Source organism: Osmerus mordax, chromosome 6 (genome assembly GCF_038355195.1).
Source record: "Osmerus mordax isolate fOsmMor3 chromosome 6, fOsmMor3.pri, whole genome shotgun sequence".
NCBI classification, from domain to species: domain Eukaryota; kingdom Metazoa; phylum Chordata; class Actinopteri; order Osmeriformes; family Osmeridae; genus Osmerus; species Osmerus mordax.
The window spans coordinates 1146692-1169678 of NC_090055.1; the positions used below are offsets into that span (position 1 = coordinate 1146692).

At 49.0% G+C, this 22987-nt stretch overlaps 4 protein-coding genes and 2 non-coding genes across 6 annotated transcripts in view; 3 read left to right on the top strand and 3 right to left on the bottom strand.

Annotated features, from left to right (window-relative positions):
- The window catches only part of LOC136943849 (nuclear pore membrane glycoprotein 210-like), a 17645-nt gene extending 10516 nt beyond the window's left edge, over nucleotides 1-7129 (top strand). Inside the window, exons 18-37 of the mRNA XM_067237332.1 lie at nucleotides 93-197; nucleotides 318-419; nucleotides 682-810; nucleotides 899-1026; nucleotides 1183-1378; nucleotides 1632-1781; nucleotides 2297-2377; nucleotides 2496-2618; nucleotides 2835-2981; nucleotides 3158-3243; nucleotides 3345-3519; nucleotides 3680-3909; nucleotides 4262-4482; nucleotides 4637-4773; nucleotides 4868-4991; nucleotides 5644-5903; nucleotides 6075-6285; nucleotides 6367-6483; nucleotides 6676-6750; nucleotides 7020-7129. Coding sequence (XP_067093433.1) covers nucleotides 93-197; nucleotides 318-419; nucleotides 682-810; nucleotides 899-1026; nucleotides 1183-1378; nucleotides 1632-1781; nucleotides 2297-2377; nucleotides 2496-2618; nucleotides 2835-2981; nucleotides 3158-3243; nucleotides 3345-3519; nucleotides 3680-3909; nucleotides 4262-4482; nucleotides 4637-4773; nucleotides 4868-4991; nucleotides 5644-5903; nucleotides 6075-6285; nucleotides 6367-6483; nucleotides 6676-6750; nucleotides 7020-7129 — 2907 coding nt within the window. The remainder of the gene's footprint in view (nucleotides 1-92; nucleotides 198-317; nucleotides 420-681; nucleotides 811-898; nucleotides 1027-1182; nucleotides 1379-1631; nucleotides 1782-2296; nucleotides 2378-2495; nucleotides 2619-2834; nucleotides 2982-3157; nucleotides 3244-3344; nucleotides 3520-3679; nucleotides 3910-4261; nucleotides 4483-4636; nucleotides 4774-4867; nucleotides 4992-5643; nucleotides 5904-6074; nucleotides 6286-6366; nucleotides 6484-6675; nucleotides 6751-7019) is intronic.
- A 306-nt stretch (nucleotides 7130-7435) lies between these two features.
- rps27.2 (ribosomal protein S27, isoform 2) lies at nucleotides 7436-9504 on the bottom strand. The gene is made up of 4 exons (XM_067238514.1): nucleotides 9423-9504; nucleotides 8936-9044; nucleotides 8390-8500; nucleotides 7436-7707 (listed from the first exon to the last, which is right to left on the bottom strand). Exons 1-4 carry the CDS (start codon nucleotides 9426-9428, stop codon nucleotides 7679-7681), a joined length of 255 nt encoding a protein of 84 aa, XP_067094615.1. The 5' UTR covers nucleotides 9429-9504; the 3' UTR covers nucleotides 7436-7678.
- Nucleotides 8176-8309, bottom strand: LOC136944976 (small nucleolar RNA SNORA13). Its single transcript, XR_010876809.1, has one exon. It is a non-coding gene; the product is annotated as a small nucleolar RNA SNORA13 (small nucleolar RNA).
- Nucleotides 8656-8789, bottom strand: LOC136944987 (small nucleolar RNA SNORA13). Its single transcript, XR_010876819.1, has one exon. It is a non-coding gene; the product is annotated as a small nucleolar RNA SNORA13 (small nucleolar RNA).
- Nucleotides 9505-9887: 383 nt separating the features above from the next.
- rab13 (RAB13, member RAS oncogene family) lies at nucleotides 9888-15557 on the top strand. Its single transcript, XM_067238417.1, has 8 exons — nucleotides 9888-10441; nucleotides 11291-11351; nucleotides 11744-11804; nucleotides 11930-12007; nucleotides 12622-12711; nucleotides 12952-13017; nucleotides 13184-13234; nucleotides 13419-15557. The coding sequence occupies exons 1-8, from the start codon at nucleotides 10318-10320 to the stop codon at nucleotides 13488-13490; spliced, it is 603 nt and encodes a 200-aa protein (XP_067094518.1). The 5' UTR covers nucleotides 9888-10317; the 3' UTR covers nucleotides 13491-15557.
- A 1438-nt stretch (nucleotides 15558-16995) lies between these two features.
- fam189b (family with sequence similarity 189 member B) lies at nucleotides 16996-22463 on the top strand. The gene is made up of 14 exons (XM_067238722.1): nucleotides 16996-17223; nucleotides 17303-17359; nucleotides 17536-17643; nucleotides 17737-17853; nucleotides 18121-18228; nucleotides 18701-18861; nucleotides 18965-19064; nucleotides 19155-19227; nucleotides 19562-19838; nucleotides 19914-20257; nucleotides 20346-20414; nucleotides 20552-20727; nucleotides 21693-21839; nucleotides 22224-22463. Exons 1-14 carry the CDS (start codon nucleotides 16996-16998, stop codon nucleotides 22461-22463), a joined length of 2205 nt encoding a protein of 734 aa, XP_067094823.1.
- The last annotated feature ends 524 nt before the right edge of the window (nucleotides 22464-22987 follow it).

Genomic DNA, 22987 nt, shown 5'->3' on the forward strand with positions numbered 1-22987 from the left:
TGTGCATGGTGTGTGTATGGTGTGTGTGTGCATGGTGTGTGTGTAGTGTGTTTGTGTGTATGGTGTGTGTGTAGTGACCCTGTGTCCTGCAGGACATGTGGCCGTCTCCTCTGGTGTGGTCAGTGCGTCTCAGACTAGTGGAGGACCTGAGGTGGAGCAGGAGAGCTGTGACCCTGTACAACCATCCTGACGTCACCGTGAGAACCACGCACACACACACACACATCCGGGTATGGGAAACACACACTAAATGTATGGATTTACTTTCTCTCTCCCTCTCTCTGTTTACCTCCTCCTCACTCTGTCTCTCTCTCCAGGAGAATCTGACTGTGGTTCAGGGTTCAGGATACTTCCTGGTTCGACTGCAGGACAGAAAACTGGCAAACATCACCTACCTGGAGCACAGCAACATGATACAGGTGGCAAACACACACACCCTGACCCAAACACACACACCCTGACCCAAACACACACACCCTGACCCAAACACACACACCCTGACCCACACACACACTCCCTGACCCAAACACACACTCCCTGACCCAAACACATACACCCTGACCCACACACACACACCCTGACCCACACACACACTCCCTGACCCAAACACACACACCCTGACCCACACACACACAATCCTGACTCACTGACGTGTGTGTCTGTGTGTGTGTTGTTCCTCAGGTCTCTCCTCTTCAGCCTGGCCTCTCCTCCCTCCTGGCCTACGACCTCTGTGTGACCTCACCTGACCCCGCCCTGACCTCCCTCGCCGTCTCTGACATCACAGACTTCCAGATCGACTTTGTTGACATTGTGAGTGTGTCCTTAAAACAGCACCCATATGCAGCTGCCTCAAAATGTATTAACCATGTGTGTGCCTCTGTGTGTGTGTGTGTGTCAGGTGGAGATAGGGCACAGTGCCCTGGTACGAGTGCGTGTTCTAGACTCTAACCAACAGCCCTTCCTGTATGGCTACCTTCCCATGATGCACCTCAGACTAACTCCTTCCTCCCCCATCGTCACTGTAGAGTAAGTGTGTCTCTGTGTGTGTTCGTGCACGTGTGTGTGTTCGTGCACGTGTGTGTGTGTTCATTACATTAACATTTTAATTTGGTTAAAAGGACATTTAGGTACAGTTCCAGTCATATTTTATGTTAATATGCTGCAAAATGTGTGTGTGTGTAGACCTGCAGGGCCGCTGGACAGTGTGTCTGTGGGTTTCCGTGTCCAGGGCGTTGCGGTGGGCGTGGCCAGCCTGCACCTGTCTGCAGTAGACAGCGGTGGGCGTGTCCGTACGTCGTCACACAGACAGCTGCAGGTGTACCCCCCCTTCACCCTGCAGCCCCGCAGCCTGGCACTGGGGCGGGGCAGCGTACGGCAGGTACACACACACACACTCACAGAGATACACACACACAGATACACACTCACACACACACACATATACACACACACACACACACACACATATACTTGATGTTAGACTCACCCAGCCAGTGTTGGGGCTGGGTGCTGGCTGTAGCAGTGTTTGGTAAACCTGGTTATCAAAGGGTTGCATGTGAGGACACACACACACACACCTGCCGTCTTCCCTGTGTGACCAGGTGAGGTGGGAGGGGGGCCCCCATCCCCAGTCCAGTGTGGGGTTCTCTGTGAGTGACAGCCGCATCGCCATGGTGACAGATACGGGATTGGTGCGTGGATTGGCAGTGGGTGTGGTCAAAGTCAGAGGGGCTTTACAGACTGTCACCCAGGACACAGGAGCACTGCTGACCTTCGCACAGGTACACACGCAATGTTTGGAAAAAAAGTTTGGTAAACTTGGTTTCGAAAGGTTGAAAACATATTTTAGGGGAAAAAAGTTTCGAAAAAAAGTTTGGAAAGGTTGATTTATTTATTTATTATTATTTTCTAAAAAACTTTTCTATCACGCACAACAAATGTAAGCTAGTATTACGAAGCTACCATGGAGCAAGGCAGAAGGCAACAAGAACAATATTTTTTTTATATAAGTGATGATGTGAGGTCCAACAGGTAGTAGTAATGGCTACTTTTTACTTGAGTATATGTCAGAGCCCACATTTATTTACTTTAACTTGAGTGAAAAAGCGTAGTCAGTACTTCAACTTTTACCAGAGTCTTTTAAACATGAGTATCTGTACTTGTACCTGAGTGAAGGATGTGTGGACTGTACCATCTCTGGGGGTTGATGTGTGGACTGTTCCATCTCTGGGGGGTTGATGTGTGGACTGTACCATCTCTGGGGGGTTGATGTGTGGACTGTACCATCTGTGGTCAGGATGAGGTGGAGGTGGAGGTGTTTAACCTCACAGGGGTCAGGATCCAGGCGCCTCTCGTCAGACTGTCTGTAGGAACGGAGGTAGGAGACACACACACACACAGACCTTCTCCTCTATCGCCTCCGTTGTTGACTATTTTTTTGGGGGGAAGTAAGACACATTTCTTGTGTGTGTGTGTGTGTGTGTGTGTGTGTACAGATACCAGTGTATGTGATGGGCACTGACAGCAGCCAGACTCCGCTGGCTCTGGGCAGTGGACTGCTGTTCCACTGGAGCCTGGGGAAACTGGGAGTACTGGAGATACAGGCTAGACACACACAGGTGAGACACACACAGGTGAGACACACACAGGTGAGACACACACAGGTGAGACACACACACACACACTCAGAGACCCAGCCTAGCTGCTTCACTCCACAATGTCTCTCTTGTTTGTTAGGGTTGTGTAAGTGTGTTTGAGATGTGTGTGTGTGTGTGTGGGTGTGTGTGTGTGGTGTGTGTGTGTGTGTGTGGTGTGTGTGTGTGTGCGTGTTGCAGGCAGGTGTGACGGTGTCCGCTGCTCATGGTTTCTCTGTGTTGGTGAGGGCGTGTGCAGCAGGCAGAACCAGCCTAAGAGTGACAGTTCAACTGGCCAATCACACCACAGACAGCCCCCAGCAGCTCACAGATGAGATACAGATACTGGTAGAAACAACACTGAGCCTTACTGCTTATAAGATACATCACATGACCTCTGTGGTGACTCCCTCTCTCTCTCTCTCTCTCTCTCTCTCTCTGTCGCTGTGTCTCTCTGTCTCTCTCTCTCTCTCTGGACATCACATGACCTCTGTGGTCTCTCTCTCTATCTCTCCCTGTGTCAGGTGTTCCAGGAGATGCAGCTAGCAGTTGGCACCTCCAGATCAATCCTCATGTCCCCTAACTCTCACTACGCTTTACAAAGCAACAAGTCAGTGTTTAACATGTTATCTACTCTTTTATGGTCATGTTTATTGTACTTTTGTGTTGGGATGCTCATAATGTGTGTGTGTGCGTGTGTGTGTGCTCCAGAGACACCATCTGCCCCGTACGCTACGCCTTGTGTCAGTGTGTGAAAGGGGAGGGGCTTGTTACCGTGGACGACCAAGGTGTTCTCAGGGCGGGGCCGGATACAGGAGCGGCCCTGTTGGAGGTTGTTGCTATGGAGACGTGTGGCCTCAACCAGACCATGTTCATTAGTGTCCGGGTTAGTGTGGGGTCTGTGTGTGTGTGTGCGTGGATATGGGTGTGTGTGCATGCATGTGTGTGTCTGTGTGGTCTCTATACACACATTCCTGTATGTGTGTGTGTGGTCAGGTTTGTGTGTGTTGCCTGTTGGTGATGAGGCGTGTGTGTGTGTGTTGCAGGTGTCTCCAGTGTGGTTCATACGTCTCTTAACCGTGTCCTCCCTGTACGGTGTGGGCAGGGCCAGCGGTGTGGGCGGGGCCAGTGGTGTGGGCGGGGCCAGCGGTGTGGGCGTGGCCAGCCTTCCTGCCTTCCCCCTGGGGTGGAGAATCACTGTCAGGGCCCTCTGCTACGACCACCTGGGACAACAGTTCCACGCACACAACACAGACACACACCTCATCACCAGCAGGTAACACACACACATCCTCACCTACAGATAACACACACACACACCTCATCACCAGCAGGTAACACACACACACACATCCTCACCTACAGGTAACACACACACACACACATCCTCACCTTCAGGTAACACACTCACACACACACATCCTCATCTACAGGTAACACACTCACACACACACATCCTCACCTACAGGTAACACACACACACACATCCTCACCTACAGGTAACACACACACACACCTCATCACCAGCAGGTAACACACACACACACCTCATCACCAGCAGGTAACACACACACACACACCTCATCACCAGTGTAAGCAGTATTGTCAGGTGTCCTCTCCCTCCACAGGGACGACCTGGTCCAGGTGACTCCAGGCTGTGACAGTCACTCGTTCGTGGTTCAGACGGTGTGGGAGGGTGTGACGGTGTTGGGGGTGAGGGGGGACTCCACCAACCCCTCCCTCAGTGACTACACCCCCCTACCCGTGCTCCCGGCCATCTCTGCCCCCCCGCACACCCTCAGACCTGGAGACACACTCTGCTTCAGCACCGCCCTCACCGGAGAGCACGGTAGCACATACACACACACATACACGCATACACACACACATACACACACGCATACACACACGCACACACACGCATACACACACACATACACACACACATACACACGCGCACAGCACTAAGCACTCTGTTCTCCCTCCCTCCCTCTCTCGTCCAGGCCAGCCTGGTCAGTGGTACGTGTCGTCTGACCAGGTGCTGCAGATAGACCCAGGAACAGGGGCTGCGCTGGCAAAGCATTCTGGGACAGTGGTTGTGTTCTACAAAGTGGAGGGAGGACAGAAGGCCCTAATAGAGGTAGAGAAGGAGGGAGGGAGGGGGGGAGGGAGGGGGGGAGAGGGAGGGAGGGACCCTGTGTTCCAGGTCATGATGGTGTTTGGTGTTTCGCCAGGTGACTGTGGAGCCCCCTGCCATCCCCTCCCTCTCTCCTCCTGAGGATCGCTTCCTGACCAACTGGCCAGAGGCTCCAGAGTACAGCGTCCCCGTGGACTTGCACACCACCCCGGCCAACACTGGTCAGACACCCCCCAACACAGCAGGTTATCTAGAGTTGTTGATGAAGACCTACGTTTTACAGGGAATATGTCCACTTTTACTCCCTGTCTCTGTCTCCCTTTCGCTCTCTCTCTCTCTCTCTCTCTCTCTCTCTCCCTCTCTCTCTCTCTCTCTCTCTCTCTCTCTCAGCCCAGTGCACTCTGTCCCAGAGAGAGGCCATCGAGAAGAGCCTTCATCCAGAGGAGGAGTTACAGTGTGTTCTGCACTTCATCGCCCCCTACCTCCTGCTCAGCACATTACAGGCTGTGTTCAACACCTCGCCAAGCTACGACCACGACACCGGTGAAGAGACAACTCTACTGACGCATCCTCCTCTCCCCCCGTATGAACGAGTCACTGATGAATGAAGATGCTCTCCCCCTCCTCTCTCTCTCCCCCTCCTCTCTCCCTCTCCCCCTCCTCTCTCCCTCTCTCCCTCCTCTCCCCCTCCTCTCTCTCCCTCCCTCTCTCCCCCTCCTCTCTCTCTCCCCCTCCTCTCTCCCTCTCCCTCCTCTCTCTCCCCCTCCTTTCCCTCCTCTGCCTCCCCTCCCTCCCTCTCTCTCCCCCTCCTCCCTCCTCTCCCTCTCCCCCTCCCTCTCTCCCTCCCTCTCTCCCTCCTTCTCTCCTGTCCAGGTGCCTACAGCTGCAGTGTCTCTGTGTCCCCCCAGACCCACTCTGTCCTTCTCCTCCTGTCCTCCCTCTCCTTCTCCATCTCTCTCTCCGCCTCCCTGCGGAGCCAGCCTCCTCTCCCTCTCCTCGCTCTCTCCGGACGCCCGGTGCAGCTGCCCTACCTGCCGGCGTTTCACTGCCCGGTGACGTCCCTCTCCCTGTCCAGCCAGCAGCCTGCAGAGCTGGCTGTCCTGGGCACCAAGGACATGCTGTCTGCTCTCAGGGTGGGCGCTCACCCTCACACACACACCCTCTCACACACACACTCTCTCACACACACACCCTCACACACACACACACACCCTTGTGTGCTCACACACTCTCCTAGGCTCTGGGACAATATAAGCTTGATCATATTTATAACTGTTTCTGTGTGTGTGTGTGTCTGTTTTCAGTTTCACTGTGAAAGTCCCTTCTTACTGCTGTCTGAGCCTAGCCAATCAGAACATGACTCCGCCCTCCTTGTGCTGTCCATTGATCCGTCCACTTCCTGGATGGAGGGTCAGGATCTGCCCCACCCCGTCAACGTCACCCTCTACAACCGCCTGACCCCGCAGACACACGTCGTCACGGTGACCTTTGTGACGGACAACCGTGTGGAGAAAGGTGAGCAGGGCCCAGAGCAGTGACGGAACACAGGAGAGCCCTGCAGACAACTGATGTGTTTGTGTGTGTGTGTGTCACCAGGACAAACTGATTTGATCCGTCTCGAGTCAGGTCCTCTTCTCCAGCTCGTGGATTTCCAGCTCATCTTGACGTTTGCCGTGTTTGCAGTTCTGGTCGCCACTGCTGCCTTGTTCATAGGTACAGATTCACCCCACAGTACCAGGACCCTCTGACCACATGACTCACCCATGTTTCTCTAGTCAACTAAAGCTCTTATGTTACGTTACAATCTGTCTGGTTCTTTCTAATCAGGGACAGATGGCTGCCCAAGTCACTGATGAGGCCTGCTCTACTATGTTGTGATTAAACTCCCTCTCTCTACTGTGTTAGTGTACAGCTCCATCCTGTCACGCCTACAGACAGTGCCTGTGGTCTACACGCCCCGCAGCCCTCCAGCCACCTCAGGTACGTCTTAGCCAACACCTCGTCTCCTCCTCACCAATAGCTGAGTGGTTAAGGAATCAGGCTATTAATCAGAAGGTTGCTGGTTAAATTCCCAGCCGTGCAAAATGACATTGTGTCCTTGGGCAAGGCACTTCACCCTACTTGCCTCGGGGGGAATGTCCCTGTACTTACTGTAAGTCGCTCTGGATAAGAGCGTCTGCTAAATGACTACATGTGATGTCAGCAGTGGCTGCCAGCAGGCAGGCGGCGTGCTTCTCTCCCTGGATCAGGATGTCGTCTGCAGACGCTGACAGGGCTGTCCGAAGACGCCGCTGGCTCTGGAGCAGCAGATGAGCCTGTCAGGACCAGGCTGTCAGGACCAGCCTTCTACCTGGATTAAACATGTGTACTTCAGCACTCCAACACTGTCTAGATTCACTCTTAGAGGCCTTAAGCACGTCAGCATACGTACATCTCAAAGCCGAATAATTGTTAAGGCCTTTATCTGATCAAGTCTCCAAAAGAGAATCACTTCCCCCCTGGTGATGGACCCGTTTCCATGCCGACCATCTGCCTGACCAGTCTCACCCTCACCGAGCTCAGCTCATATCTGGACCACCAACACAGAACTGATATTGATCAGATATACTGGGTCTCACCCATTATCAGACGCTCAGGATAGACAGAATCACACATGGACACAGAATTCTTTAACGAAAAGAAACTAAACTTTTTTTAATAAGAGAGAAGGACAGATGGAGGAGAGATGCAGTGTTGTCTCACATGGCCAGGGACATCTGTGTTCACGCACAGACAGTTTCCCTTCTTCCTTCAGTTTCCAGAACATCATTTCAGACCCTTTTCCCCTTACTCGTCACTTGGCAGAGTCACTTGAAACCAATCGTCCAATCCTGTCTCTTCTCCCCTTGGTAGGGTTCATCAGTCTTGATTAGTGTTGTTTTCTCCTGAATGAACACCCTGTTGGGATAAGAGGAGGGTTTGAAGCATAGGATCATCTCCAACTAATAAGTATTCATTTTATGTGCGACCAGATCAAACAAGGTACAGAGTTGTATGAGAAGAAGGACTGGATTAGAACTGGACCAGACTTCTTGTGGCTTAGTGAATGAGAAACACAGGGCCAAGTCAGGGTTAACACAAGGTTTATTACTAAGAGAACTAGAGGTATACAAGACTAGTACATCATTGCCAATACAGCAATTTGTCATCACCAGTCTGCCTATGCCAAAAGTAGCCCGCATAGGACCCAAGTGTGTTGTTGCCTGTAGCAACCCCGGTGAGGAACCATGTTACCATGACACTGGGAATGCTGGGTAAAACATGAACCATAAGAGGCTCCATGTGGCTCGTTAAGGAGCCCTAGCAGCAGAGGTGAACCTGGGGGTCCAGCCAGCAACCAGTTAAAGATCACGAGGGTCTGCACATTGCTGTTCTTGAAGTTTGTCTCGTCAAAAGGAACCACTGAACCACCCCTTTCTAAGACAACTACAAGGTTACTGTATGCCTTAGTTGACACCTCATTCACTAAGAGAGAAATGAACAGGCAACACATAAAGGCAAGAATTTGTCAAGTTCTATGTAGAAAATATACACAATGTAGTGTGTGTGTGATGGCGAGAAGCGTGAAGGAGGCCGGTACCTTCTGTGAGTCGTGCTTTCCCTCCGGTAGGCTGGCAGAGCACCGTGGAGCACCCAACACACAGCACCACTGTCTGGGCATGGCTGAACACCGTGGTGATCTTATAGCATCCTGTAAAAACACACACCAAAGTTAGGAGGGGCACACTTACAGGAGGCATTGAGCTATAATAATAAAGTAATACAAGTAGAAACATTCTATTCAGATGTTGAAATCCCCACTCAACGTGTTCTACTCCCAATTTTAAAAGAATTAATGTGATTTCACAGTGTTCTTACAGTTGGCCTTGTCAAAAGGAATCACTTTTAACACCTTTCAAAAGCCAACTAGAAGGTTACTGTATGCCTTAGTTGACACCCTATTCACTAAGAGATAAATGAAAGGGCAACACATAAAGGCAAAATCTAAACTACATACAGCCCTACACACGTCATTATTTAGACATAATAGGGACGTTGATCTGGTAGATAGGGGATAAATATTGGAGCCCAAACTGATATAGCAGGCAAGACCGTATAAAACTTCCCACAGTCGAGAGAAACTTACCGGGACATTTTACATCCATAAAATATGAGTTGGGACACTGTACAAGGCGCTTCTTCTTGTGACTTCTCTTCTCCTCTTCGGTGGATGGGTGCAACAAATCCTTAGCGAGCTGCAAAAGACAATCGTAATAGTTGATTCTATGTAGTAAAGCACTTAATACAATTTAAAATATTTCCCCCATTCGATTGAAAGATATAATTCTAATGGATAGACAATCGAGGTGTTAATTTATATTCTTTCGAGAGTTTTTACCCCCTCGCATTTCCACAGCCACGCTTTGTTTTGCATGTGGAGTAGGCCGCCATTATATCTGCTCCCCACGCGCTTTGGACATTTTAAGATGTATGTCCAGATTTACCAAACCAATCAAGACAAAAGTGGGTCCCGCTTTGGACGATACATTATCCCATCGAAATACAAGTTCGTATTTCCCTCAAAGCGTTTCCCATGCTAACGGATTATTTCGATATGACGTGTGCGTACTTACAGGCATCTTAGCAACTTTGTAGCCGTAGCCGAAAAGAGCGATAAACCGGAAATACTTTTCTGATGAATGGGGCTAACATGCAGGGGCCGGAAGTAGATGTCGAAGTAACACGCTGTAGTTAAAGACACAGAATGTATATGAAGATTAATTTATGACCAGAACATTTTCTATTATAAAAAATACATTGCCAGTCTAATTTATTGTCTAATAAATAAAATATTGTAATTTGAAGTTATTGAGTGAAGTCAGACTCCAGACCAGAGTTGTGCTAAACAAATTGTATACAGCTAGGCTAACTCGATCCATGTTTGCTTTCAATAACTTTTTCCTATCTCCTTTTTTTAATTATTACAGTTGAGCGCCATCTGCTGTTTAAAAGGGGTATTATCTGAAAGAAATCACTGGTCTGATGGGCACGATCTCTCCCGGATGAACACTCCCTCACTCCCTCTCTACGTATGCCATTCTCCTACGGGAACTTGGTCGAGAGAAAGTTTAGGGCGAAAAAAATGTAATCCTGTCTAGTGTGGACAGTGAAATGGATTTATGCTGATCGGCCTTCAAAAAACAACTCGGACATTTGGTTAAAACTAGGGATTCACTAGGGCTACGTCATTTTGTTGTTGTGCAGTTGAAAAGTTTAATTAAACTTAAAAAAAAAAAAAAAAAGCATTTGGGGGATCGGAATTTACCGGTGACAGTTTCAAGGGAGAAAAACGAAAACAAGAGGTTCTAATGCTAAACTGTGACAAATCAGAGTTGGATCTGACCTGACTGTGGAATTTACCGATTTAAATGAGACCAGCATAATTTATAAAAATCTATCTTTCATTAGAATTTTTATCATTTCTATTTTTACACTGTTTTACACCGGTTTCACATTGAGTAATACGTTATGGCGAAGAAGTACGACTTCCTTTTCAAATTACTACTCATTGGTGATAGTGGAGTTGGGAAAACATGCCTTATCATCCGATTTGCGGAGGACAACTTCAACTCCACGTACATATCAACGATTGGTATGTAGTTTAAAACACTGTAACAACATTTTCCGATGTAGAAGGGGTGTACATAAGGGGTTACACATTCCTCTGGCTTAGAGTAGGTTATTTATTGGTCAACATAGCACCATGTTTGTTGTAGTGTTATTTCTGGAAAATGTGTGAACATATCATTTTCATGAAACTACTACGGAGACACGTTACTAGGCTGCAACAGCCCTTGTACTTGATTTCATGCCTGTACTAGTTTCATTCCAGTTTTCTTGTCTCTGTCATTCCCCTGTGACACTCATCCTGTCTATCTTCTTATTCAGCCATTACTCTGCAGTCTGTAGTTACTCTTCAGTCTGTAGCTCAGTAGGTCTGCCGGGTTGTGTCTGTGTGTCTGTTTTTTCAGCCCCTATCCCATCTCCCCCCTCCCCTCTCCCATCTCCCCTCCCCACTCCTCTCTCTGGCTTCACCCAGAAGTTCCTCACACCCATTCTGCCCCCTATCTCTGCTAACATCTCTGCTAACATCTTTCCATTCCCAGAAGAATGGCTGGCCTCGCCTGGCATGCACAGTTTTCAGAACACCCCCCCCCACACACACACACACACACACACACACACACACACACACACACACACACACACAGGAAACCTAGAAAAAAAACAGTCAAATGATGCATGTATTTGGGTGCATGTGACGTGTGTGTCTTTGTATGACAGTTTAGGTGAAAGATAATCTTCTGAATCTATGTATGAGCCATTTCCCTTTTGTGTGTGTCTGTCTGTGTGTCTGCCTGTGTGTGTGTGTGTGTGTGTGTGTGTGAGTGTGTGTCTAAAGGCTCCCTCCCTGTTTGACACATCCTCCTCTTCTCTGCAGGCATCGACTTCAAAGTGAAGACTATCGACGTAGAGGGAAAGAAAGTCAAGCTCCAGGTCTGGTAAGAGAACTGAGAAAGAGGAAGAAGAGCTCACGGCCGGGTGGTGACAAACTCATAAACAAACAGTTCATTCTAGTCTGAGGTGGTTCTGCATGTCCTCTGCTTCTTCAGAGAGTAACAGAACCTCTCTCTCTTCGCCTAAACAAACCTTCATGCCAGGGTATATTGTCCAAACGTCCAACAACCGCTTCAAGTACACAGTCATAGAGAATGACATTGAGAAAAATAGTCATATGTCAATCAGTCTGTTGTGCTCCATAAATCTAACTCCACAATACTCGCAAATTATATGTGTTTACTTATTTTCAACTGCCTAACATCGACATGCACGGTATTTTCCCTCTCGTGTAGTGCTAAACATCTTAGGAATGTTTTGTGTGTGTTTTGTGCAGGGATACGGCCGGTCAGGAGAGGTTTAAGACCATAACCACAGCATACTACCGAGGAGCCATGGTGAAGAGACACACTTACACTACGCAGTTTAAGTTGAGATCTGTCAACAATGAGCTGTTGAAATTGAAAACAGTGCTCTCCCATGGCCTGCGGCAAACTCACCTCCTCCTTTTACTCTCTGCCAGGGAATCATCCTTGTTTATGACATCACAGACGAGAAATCGTATGAGAACATTCAGAACTGGATGAAAAGCATCAAAGAGGTGAGGTGTTTGTGAAGACAAGCCTTGGACAAGAAGGGCTATAAGATGCCAAACAGGAAGTCAAACGCTTTGTTACCCCAATATTTCATCATATACAGTTGCTTCTAACATCAACATTATTTTGATTGGCTGATCTGTAAGATATGTTTTACTATAATTTCTAAGTCTAAATTGGGTTTAATGTTGTTAACATAAGATTTAACAAAGAGACACAGGCTAAACAGGGGTCAGATGGCTGAGCGGTTAGGGAGTCTGGCTTTTAATCAGAAGGTTGCCGGTTTGATTCCTGGCCGTGCAAATGACGTTGTGTCCTTGGGCAAGGCACTTCACCCTACTTGCCTCGGGGGAATGTCCCTGTACTTACTGTAAGTCGCTCTGGATAAGAGCGTCTGCTAAATGACTAAATGTAAACATACAGTCACCTCCACAGAAAAATAACTTGGTTCAAAGTTCTGTTTTTTTGAATTAGCTCTTTTCTCGTTTTCTGATCTGAAGTTCAAGACTAGTGTTTTAATTTTAACAACAGAAACCTATTCAGACAGAAACACTGTTGTAACACATGCATCCATGCACATTATTAATGTGAGTGATTAACACAAGCCCTCCTCCCACAGAATGCATCGGCAGGGGTCAGCCGGATGTTACTAGGCAACAAGTGTGACATTGAGGCCAAGAGGAAGGTATCCAAGGAAACAGGGGAAAAGGTTAGATCAATCTTCATAACAGGATACTTGTAAAATTATCACATAAATTATATAAATGATTATATGATTTGTGATTTGGATTCATTCATTAAACAAATAAGAATGTGAGAAAAAGGAGAGTGTTCTCAGTTAAGAGACACAGACTGACAGCAGTGGTGAAGCCTACAGGATTGACTCAGGAGGAGGTGGTGTACATAAACTGATCCTGTTCGTAATCAGGCTTGTGTTCTCTACAAACAGCTGGCAAAGGATCATGGGATCAGGTTCTTTGAGACAAGTGCGAAGTCCAGCATAAATGTTGATGAGGTAAGATAGTGGCTCTCCTGATGTGTACTAATAATCTGATAATCTAATCTATGTTACACATATCCTAACCCCTGGTGTTTCTCTCTGTCTCCCTCCCTCTCTCTCTTCCCCCCCCCCCCCCTCTCTGTCTCTCTCTCCCTGTCTTTGCTTTTCCTCTTCTCTATAGTCTTTTATGGCCTTGGCACGGGACATACTACAGAAGTCCAACAAGAAACCGGTGAGTCAGCAAGAATTCTTCTTCATGACTCAAATGACATATTAACCTTTTCACTTACCCTGAAAGCAGTGAACATGGTGGTGATTTTACAGATATGTTTGGTTTAGGCTGTGAAGCTGTGTAACACGTAGCATAACTACAAACTCATGGTGCGTTTGTGTGTCTGTGTGTGTGTGTCTTAAAGGGGGTCACAGGTCGCGAGGTCAAAATCACCAGCAGCACAGAAAAGAAGTCTTCCAAGTGTGTCCTCCTGTAGGACGTCTCGCCGGAGCTGCAACTCCAGAACCCTGGGGCCCCGGGACGCCCAAGCCTCTAGCACGCATAGGAACAGTATTATTGGAAACAAAACGAGGTGCAGTCTATAGAGTTATCTGTCTCCTGTGGCAGTTTTGAATACAATCAAACAAAAATCCAAAAAAATAAGAAAGCAGGGTTTTTAAATGGTGTCATATACACCTGCGTATGCCACCTCTTCACTGATAGATGTACGTTTTCCCCCTCAGAGCCACGTAGTTCCATAAAGACGAGAAATGTCACCAAGAGATATTTAACGAGAGCAGTTTCATCACCAACCTTACTTCCTCCAGTAAATAGTTGTTTTATCAGATCTCTCAATGGTATTGTTACCATGGGGATGGATGGGTAACCCGGGTACATTGAAATCTTTCACAGGTTTGCACCAACCATTCCATGACAGCAACCTAGCATACATCTGTGTTCTTTTGGAATTGAAGTGCCACATAACAGCTCTGTGTGGCTGTGTGGAAGAATACAGACTGTTGTGTTGAAGCCTCCCTCTCACCCCTTCCCAGTTACGGTCAAAAGCTGTGGAACGTGTACCCCATGAGGGTCCAGTCAGGAAGAGGGTCAGGGTCGTAGTTGTATGCAAAGCAAACTTTACACTCCTCTACATTTCTTTAGATGTATTCAAAATTAAACAGAAATAGAGATTTAAGGGTTACAATAAATGTTATTATTATAATGCCAGTGTTTGGTTCTCAAAGTGATAGTTTTTCACGTTTATCAGAGGTTTCACTACCTAATAAAAAGGGTTTGGTAATGAGCTCCTGTTCATAATGTTACCTGTAGCTATATGAAGAAGACCCAGGGATCCATCCAGGATTCAGGCTAGCAGACTTCCTACAGTGCAGAATCTATAGGCTCAGCTAAGCTTCCACTGATGGTTCACAGACTTGACTATTAACAAGAGTGCCTGTTCACTATTTCCCAGTAGGCTAGCACAGTTAGACAGAAGGAGGTTTAGTGGATATGTGTGGTGTGTGGGTAAACTGACACACTGTGGACAGGTGGAGTAAGAATGTGCGAGTCAGGGAGAGAAATAAGTGCAATATGAGAAGAGGAGCAGAGAGAGAGAACGATGGATGAAGTGAGGTAATGAAAGAGAGAAGCTGTTAAGATGTTAATAAGTGTTCATCGTACTGAACTGGCACACCGTGTCTCAGACGCTGTCCAGCCCCTCCTGCTACCCCCCTTTCAGAGGACACCATGGCGTCATTCCAATATAGCTTCAAATCAATCCTCCTCTACATGAGTTTATTGCTGATCTGTAATTGTAAAGGCCAAAAACACAGCAGTCCCACCCAGCCCAGCGTAGTGATACTGACCTGATGCACTGTTAACCTTGAGGAATTAAGATGACTAATGGGTTGAGGAAGTGAATCATCCAGAGCTGTTTCACTTGAAGAACTCGATCAGTTGGGTAAATTACACCTCAGTACAAAAACTAGAGGAAATTCATTTTATAAAACCGTTTTGAGTCACTTTAATTTATCAGGTTTTACAGTATAGTGTCAGAGAGGCTGGCAGATTTAGATTAGAAGATAATTGTAGGATCCTGTCTTTACTTAGATTAAAATATGTCCTTTTTTTTTGATTTGCTGAGGAAATGAAACCAATGATTTTCACTAACCCAACCTCACCAGATGAATTATTCAAAGGCAACAATCAGGTGCTTCTCACGTCAGATGCTACACAATCACTAATGCACTTGAGATTTGGTTGCATCCCAATAATACACTGTGGTTTCCTTTGCCTGTTTTTAAAAGAATGGACCTTCTGACAGGAAGTCTTTAAAAAGTCTCGATCCATCCGTCTTTTTCAGACCACCTGTATGATAAGCTGGACTGGGAGAATTTTTTTTTGATTATTGAAATGTAACTGACCCCATCTTAATATGTAATTTCTCGTGTTTTATTCTGCTTTTACACTTTCTGTCAAGCATTCCTCGTCTGATCAATTAGGCCTATAAGCACAATGTAGGTTTACATGCCCACTGCTTATTGAATAAAAAACTTTCAAAATATGTACGTTTTTAATGGTCTTTGTTTCATTTGGTGACACTTAAATGGTGTTTCTTTCGATTAACAGAAATATTTGATAATTGCGTTCCAGCCTGAAGTCATGTTCCTTTCCTGCATTCACTAAGCTATGAGCTGTTGAGACGGAGAACTGTCTGAATTCCATGACACAGTTCAGAAAACTACAAACGTCAAAAACTACACTGACTGCTCAGTGTAGCTCTATCTGATTGGACAGCTGCGATGGGTCGTGAGGCAGTCGCTATGCAACAACCCTCCTGTTCAGCATCAGCACCTGACCGCGCGCTCTGCCGCATCTTCCAAGCGTATCGTGCGTGCCTTGTCATCACATTGATACAGTGTCGGTTTTCAAACACGAAGCATTCCATTTTTGTAAAGTCTTATGAACTAGAATAACTGGATCGGAGGACTAGATTTTAATGGATGGAAAGAATGATTGCCAGTGGTTCGGACTTTGGGAGTGTTGTTTGAGAAGCGGTTCGATACGGGCTCACAGTATGTAATGTGTATGAGTGGCGTGACGTAGGGTTTGGATGCAGTGAGGTACATGTCCGGGATACTTCCTCACGGGCAGAAGGGGAGGCCCGCGTGACTGCAGGGAAGAGAGAAGTGGGGGTATGCGAGCGCACCGCAAAACTCCCCCGGTGAAGATGGAGGAATGAGGAGGAAGGAGCCTTTTTAAAGCCATATTTAAATGTTGACATCAACTGCAAAATTATGTCACGTCATTAGAGGATATTTTCATTTCGTATCTACTTTCAAAGCGTCCGCCGACACCCTCTCCGTTCTTGTATGGACCGAACCTTCTGCAATCTCAGGATATCTCTTCTGGTCGCAACTTTGTAAGGGCAAATCATTATCTTATCAACAGACATAGCTTCCATGTTTGTCTCCTGCTTCGTGTGGACACGAAGCACGTGAAACCTGCTGTTTTATCATCTCCGTGAAAGGCGGCGATCGACGGAGCATTTCACCGTTGTCTGTAGGGTTTGCGGCCTGCTCGCGACTCCGGTTACCGCAATGCCACGGGCAAGAGGAGTGAGCGGGGGGAGCCAGGAGATGGAGCGAGAGGAGAGGAAAGGAATGTTATATCGTAAAAGCATCCGGTTTTCAGAAAACTAGGTAGAGGAGTTTGAACAGCTCACCGTTTGCCCTAGAAGCCACAACGTCCTGTGGACTGTCAGAAATGGCCCGTATGTATCTAATATCGCTCAAGAGGTCATCGGTACGGTTGTCTGTGATTGTGTGAAACAGAGCTTTTCTGCTGACAAATTCCTAGGAAGGCCGGACCTGCCCGGCCTGGTGTGAACCTACAGCATAACCAGTCTTCAAGTGCCCGTCAACTGACTTCACAAGAGGACACCTGACTAACACCCTTGGAGACCTCCTTAGTGTTTCTTCCACACGCGCGCGGCCGCCACCATGCCCTCCCCATCAGACACCAGCAGCCTGGCGTCTGGGTCCCGAGGCTGGTCTGACAGCCGGAGGGGGATGTCGAGGCGGGGGCAGGGGGGCGCTCGCCTGCTGCTCTACCTGGGCCTGTGTCACCTGGGGCTGGGAGCCATGGTCCTGGCCTTCTCCTTCACCAGCATGGCCTTCACCTCCTCGGCCCGCGTCCGCCAGGCCTGCCCCTTCTGGGCCGGATTCTTTGTGAGTTGCGAACACTTTTTAGCTTTTGAAAGTGATTTGTGGCGGTATCTTTAATCGGTGTGTATGTGTGTGTGTCCAGGTGGTGGCATCAGGCATTGTAGGGATAATTTCCTGGAGAAGACCACTTACTCTAGTGGTGAGTGGACCATCACGTGTAACTGGAAGTCAAACTTGGTTGTGTTGGTTTACATTTAGTTAAAAGTCTTTATGGTTGATTGAATATTAAATGTATCTGTTACATATGTACATCTCACTTGCGAACACCTGCAGGTGCATTCACTACTAAGTGTGTGTGTATGTGTGTGTCTCCAGGTGTCCTTGTTCATGCTTCTGTCTGCAGTGTGTGTAATCCTCAGCCTGGCCGGTTCCATGCTCTCCTGTCAGAACGCACAGATGGTCAAATCCCTCCTCACCTGCCAGGTACACCACTGAGTGTGTGTGTGTGTGTGTGTGAGTGTGTGTGTGTGTGTAAATCCTTTCTGTGAGTGTGTACCCACTGTGTGTGTCGTGCAGGTGGAGAATGGACTGTGTGTGTGCTGCGCCCCGACACACTCCTGCTCTATAACGGAGGAGGACACCCTGGTCCTCTACCTAAGCGCTGACTGCCACTCAGTCAGACACCAGCTCAAGGTGTGTGTGTGTGTGTGTGTGTGTGTGAGTGTGTGTGTGTAAGTGTTGGTATGTGATTTTCCTACCTATGTCTCATTTTCCAGTCTTTTACTCAATATGGTGAATATTGTATATTGATCTTACTGTCTATTCATAAGCTGTCTGTCCAAGCTCTTCTAACTGAGGTGTGACCAGTCGTGTTTGATGTGGGGGTTGTGAGGTCATCATACAGGGACTGATGTGAGGTCATCATCCAGGGACTGACGTCCTGGTGGTGTGTTCTTACAGGACCTGCTGTTCAGCGCCTGTGGGCTGAGCATCCTCTCCACCATCATCTGCACTCTGTCCACTGTCACCTGCAGCATCCACATCTTCTCCCTGGATCTGGTGCATCTGGTGAGGACACACACACACACACACACATGCATGCATGAATACATACAGGCACACACACACACGCACACACACACACACACATACACACATGAATACATACACACACACACATGAATACATACAGGCACACACACACACACACACACACACACATGAATACATACAAGCACACACACACAAACACACACATGCATGAATACATACAGGCACACACACACACACACACACACACACACATGATTACACACACACACACACACCTTAGTGGTGTCCAGATCCTTGTTCACTCTCATTAATACAAATGATACTAAACACATGTAGGGTTAGGTAGCCCTACAGTGTGCAGTATGTTTTAAACAACAGGCAAACATACTCATACACTCACACTCACACTCACACTCTCTCTCTCTCTCTCTCTCTTTCTCTCTCTCTGTCTCTCTCTCTCTCTCTCTCTGTCTCTCTCTGTCTCTAGCTCGCCCCCCATCGTTCCCGGGCTGTCAACCCAGAATGCACCACTCCCCAGGACGCCTTCTTAACCAACATCATCGACTTTGAGGAGTTTGTTCCCCCCATCCCCCCTCCCCCTTACTACCCCCCTGAATACACCTGCAGCTCGGAAACAGACGCACAGAGGTACACACACACGCACACGCACACACACACACACGCACACATCAAAGATTTCATATGACCGACAAGAAGCTCCATTTCTTCTTCTGTGTGTTCATGTGTGTAGTATCACCTATAACGGCTCCATGGAGAGTCCTGTCCCCCTCTACCCCACTGACTGCCCCCCGCCTTATGAAGCTGTGATGGGGCAGAGGGCAGCCAGCCAGGTCAGTGTGTGTGTGTGTGTGTGTTGACAGTTCATACGTGTGTCCATGAACCTTAGTTTCTAAAAGACACCACCTCTGTTTGTTGAGCAGGTGACAGTGTTTGACACCGCCGCCACCGATCAGTCCGGGGAGAGAGTCACTTCCACCGCCTTCAGTGGCGAGGGTGAGAGCCTCACTCCTGCCTCACCTACCCTGCCTTGCCTCTCACACCTGCCTCACCCGCCCTGCCTCTCACACCTGCCTCACCCGCCCTGCCTCTCACACCTGTCTCACCCGCCCTGCCTCTCACACCTGTCTCATTTGCCCTGCCTCTCACACACCTGTCTCACCCGCCCTGCCTCTCACACCTGTCTCACTTGCCCTGCATCTCACACACCTGTCTCACCTGCCCTGCCTCTCACACCTGCCTCACCCACCCTGATCTCCTGACTGGGTGGTCAGCGGGCAGCAGAGTAACCCTAACCCTAACCGCGCTGTGTTCTCCTTCCTGTGATCAGTCTCAATGGACAGTGGCTCCCTGCTCATGTCAGAGATCGTGGACATCCCTGACGACTCCTCTCCCTCCGAGGACTCTTGCCTGATGGAGGTGGGGGTGAGGCCGCGGGGGGAGCGGGGGGCCGGCGAGGGGGGAGAGGCAGGGGAGTATGTCAGCTTCAGGGGGCCTCCGTCCCAGACCCCTGAGAGTCCCCTGGTCGGCCCCAGGGCCAGTCGCTTCTTCAGAGGGGAGAGGTCCAACTCCTGTTCCTCCCCCAGCACGGCTACCACCACATACAGGTAAACACAGGGAACACACACACCATGGTAACACACCTGTACACACACACACTGATACACTCTGTCTCCTCCCAGGTCTCCAGTGTTGCGTCGGCAGGCCATGTTAGCCAGCAGCTGTTCCCAGCTGGAGGTGATAGGGGGCGCTCTCTCCATCCCGGAGATACGTGTCTGCCCCTCCACCCCGTCACGTCGAGAGCCCGCCTCCCTCAGCTCCACCAATCCCTCTTCATCCTCGGCTGTCAATCATCCGGGTGCTCGGGGGGGCAGAGTGCCCCTCCACATGCAGCCCCTGTCGCTACGCCAACGGGAGGGCAGGAGAGGGGAGAAGGATGGAGGTGGAGAGAGGAGGGGCAGCGATGGGCTTCTACCGTTGATAAGGTCACACAGCGAGCCAGGACTTAGCTCCTCTACAGATACAGGTACGATTTTCAGTGTGTCATTGCACACACGTGCATGTGTGTGTGTGTGCCCAACACAGTCTGACTCCCCTCCCTTTCCCTCCTCCAGGTGACTTCACAGGTTCAGTGGGCAGTAAAGGAATAAGTGAAAGAGGCTCTCAGACATCCACAGACACAGGTGACTGGAGATCCAGAGATCATCAATCAGTGCTCTTCAACCCTGGTCCTCAGCACCAAATAAGAGAAATATGCATCATGTATTATATTAACCCTCCATCTCGCTCCCTCTCGCTCCCTCTCTCCCTTGCACTGTAGGCCCATCGTCTGAGGCTTGCCTCTTGCCTCGCTCCTCTCTGGCGCCCCCTGCCTCGCTGCCCAAGAAAGGCAGTGTGAAGGCAGGAGCCACGGGAGGACAATTACCTTCCAAGGTGCCCCCCGCCTCTCCTCTGCACCTGCCCAAAGACTACCACCGCTCCCTAGGAGACCTCAAGGTCGGTCTGCCTGAACAACGCCGTACACACTGTACACGGGGGGTGTTAGGTGTGGTCCTCAGGGCGCACTATCCTGTATGTTCACACTGTACACCGGGGGTGTTAGGTGTGGTCCTCAGGGCGCACTATCCTGTATGTTCACACTGTACACCGGGGGTGTTAGGTGTGGTCCTCAGGGCGCACTATCCTGCATGTTCACACTGTACACCGGGGGTGTTAGGTGTGGTCCTCAGGGCGCACTATCCTGCATGTTCACACTGTACACCGGGGGTGTTAGGTGTGGTCCTCAGGGCGCACTATCCTGCATGTTCACACTGTACACCGGGGGTGTTAGGTGTGGTCCTCAGGGCGCACTATCCTGCATGTTCACACTGTACACCGGGGGTGTTAGGTGTGGTCCTCAGGGCGCACTATCCTGCATGTTCACACACCTTCCCAACACACCTGATTCAAATGATTATTCATGATGACGTTATCCAGCTCTGTGGAAGCCTGATAACAACCATTCATTTGAACCAGCTGTGTCGGAGCATGGACACATCTAAAACCCAGGACAGTGGGCCCTGAGGACCAGGACTGAACACACCTGGTGGACACCATCCACCTCAGATAGATCCAACCATAGATATATATAAAGACTAGATGTCTTACGGATGTCTTCTATTATATTTTAAAAAAATAACATAATTATTCATAAGTATGCAGTGGCATGACGACATCTCTGACTTTGATAACAAACCAAACCGTTTCAAAATCGGTTGAAAATTTAGCAAGTTATGGTCATTTAAAAAGTACATGTAGCACCAACACAATGTTATTGGTGAGCGAGTTGACTGTAGCAAGATGGCCGCCATGTGCGGACGTTCGACTCCGTTAGCCGGCAACGCAGACGAGACATCTACCCTTTATATATATCTATGGATCCAACGTTGAAGTGTCATAAATGTCTCTTTTCTTCCTGTCAGGTGACACGAGGGCTGGTGGCTCGCTTCCTCCAGCGCTCAAAACGAAACTTGGCACCTGCCGCAGAGCATGCTGGGAACACGGGGCAGGGGGCGAAGCGAAGGGGCGGTGCCGAGGGCAACGCTGCTGGTCATCTGCCTTTAGAGCAGGTGACACACACACCTTCACACACACACCATCACACACACACACCATCACACACACACACCTACACTCACACACCTACACACACATACCTACACGCACACACCTTCACACACACACCTACACACACACACCATCACACACACACCTACACTCACACACACACATACCTACACGCACACACCTTCACACACACACCTACACACACACACCTACACACACACACCTTCACACACACACCTACACACACACACACAGAGAAGAACATCTAAACATGATAGTTTTTTATTGCCTACAACACAAAACAACGTTTTTTGATGTAACCGACGTAACCGTCGTCACAGCAACACATCAGCTGACTCAGTGTTCTGTTGTCGTCGTGTCTCCAGGTGTTGCGTAACACTTGGGGGGCAGCACGGACTCACCCCAACCTCCCCCATCACCGCGGCCACCACCATTCTCACAGTGACAGCCGACACAACCGTCGTCACAGCAACCGGTCCCCGGCATTGGAGGGGATCCACTTGCGTAGCTGCGGAGATTTAAGCTCCACGTCCTCCGCGTCGCTACGGCGATTAGTGGCTCCACACGGGTCATCAGGGGCTCTGTACATGGAGTCGGTTCTGTGAAGAGGAGGAGGAGGAGGAGGAGAGGAGAAGAGGAGGGAGGGAAGAGAGGAGACTAATATTGGAACTACCCCCTGTGATTTGGGCAGAGGGCTTCCTTCTCACTGAGTGGAGGGTTTGAGAAGGAGGAGGCAGGAAATGAAAGGGTTCAAAATGTCAACAACACACATATCGTTCAAGTATTTCCTTCTTGATTTTCCTTCCTGACTTTCTCCCCTCCTAGGAGACACCTCTGACTGTCCCTGTCCTTAAACAGTGGTGCTGTTTCCTTCTCACCAACCTTCAACCAGGACAATAGAGGTTAAACGTGAGGTGGGAAGGGTAAATGGGATCCCTGATTAACTTCCATCTGGAGCGCTTATCTTGTCTTCTCCTCTGGGCCCACTGGAAGCTGCAGTCCTTCCAGAGAGGGTCCCTGGGACAGGAAGAGCCTGCCTCACCGGCTCTGCACCCACACCAAACCGCATACACTCAGCTGCATATCACACGCCATACATGGTGCCGTACACCCTGTTTTCTATATCCAC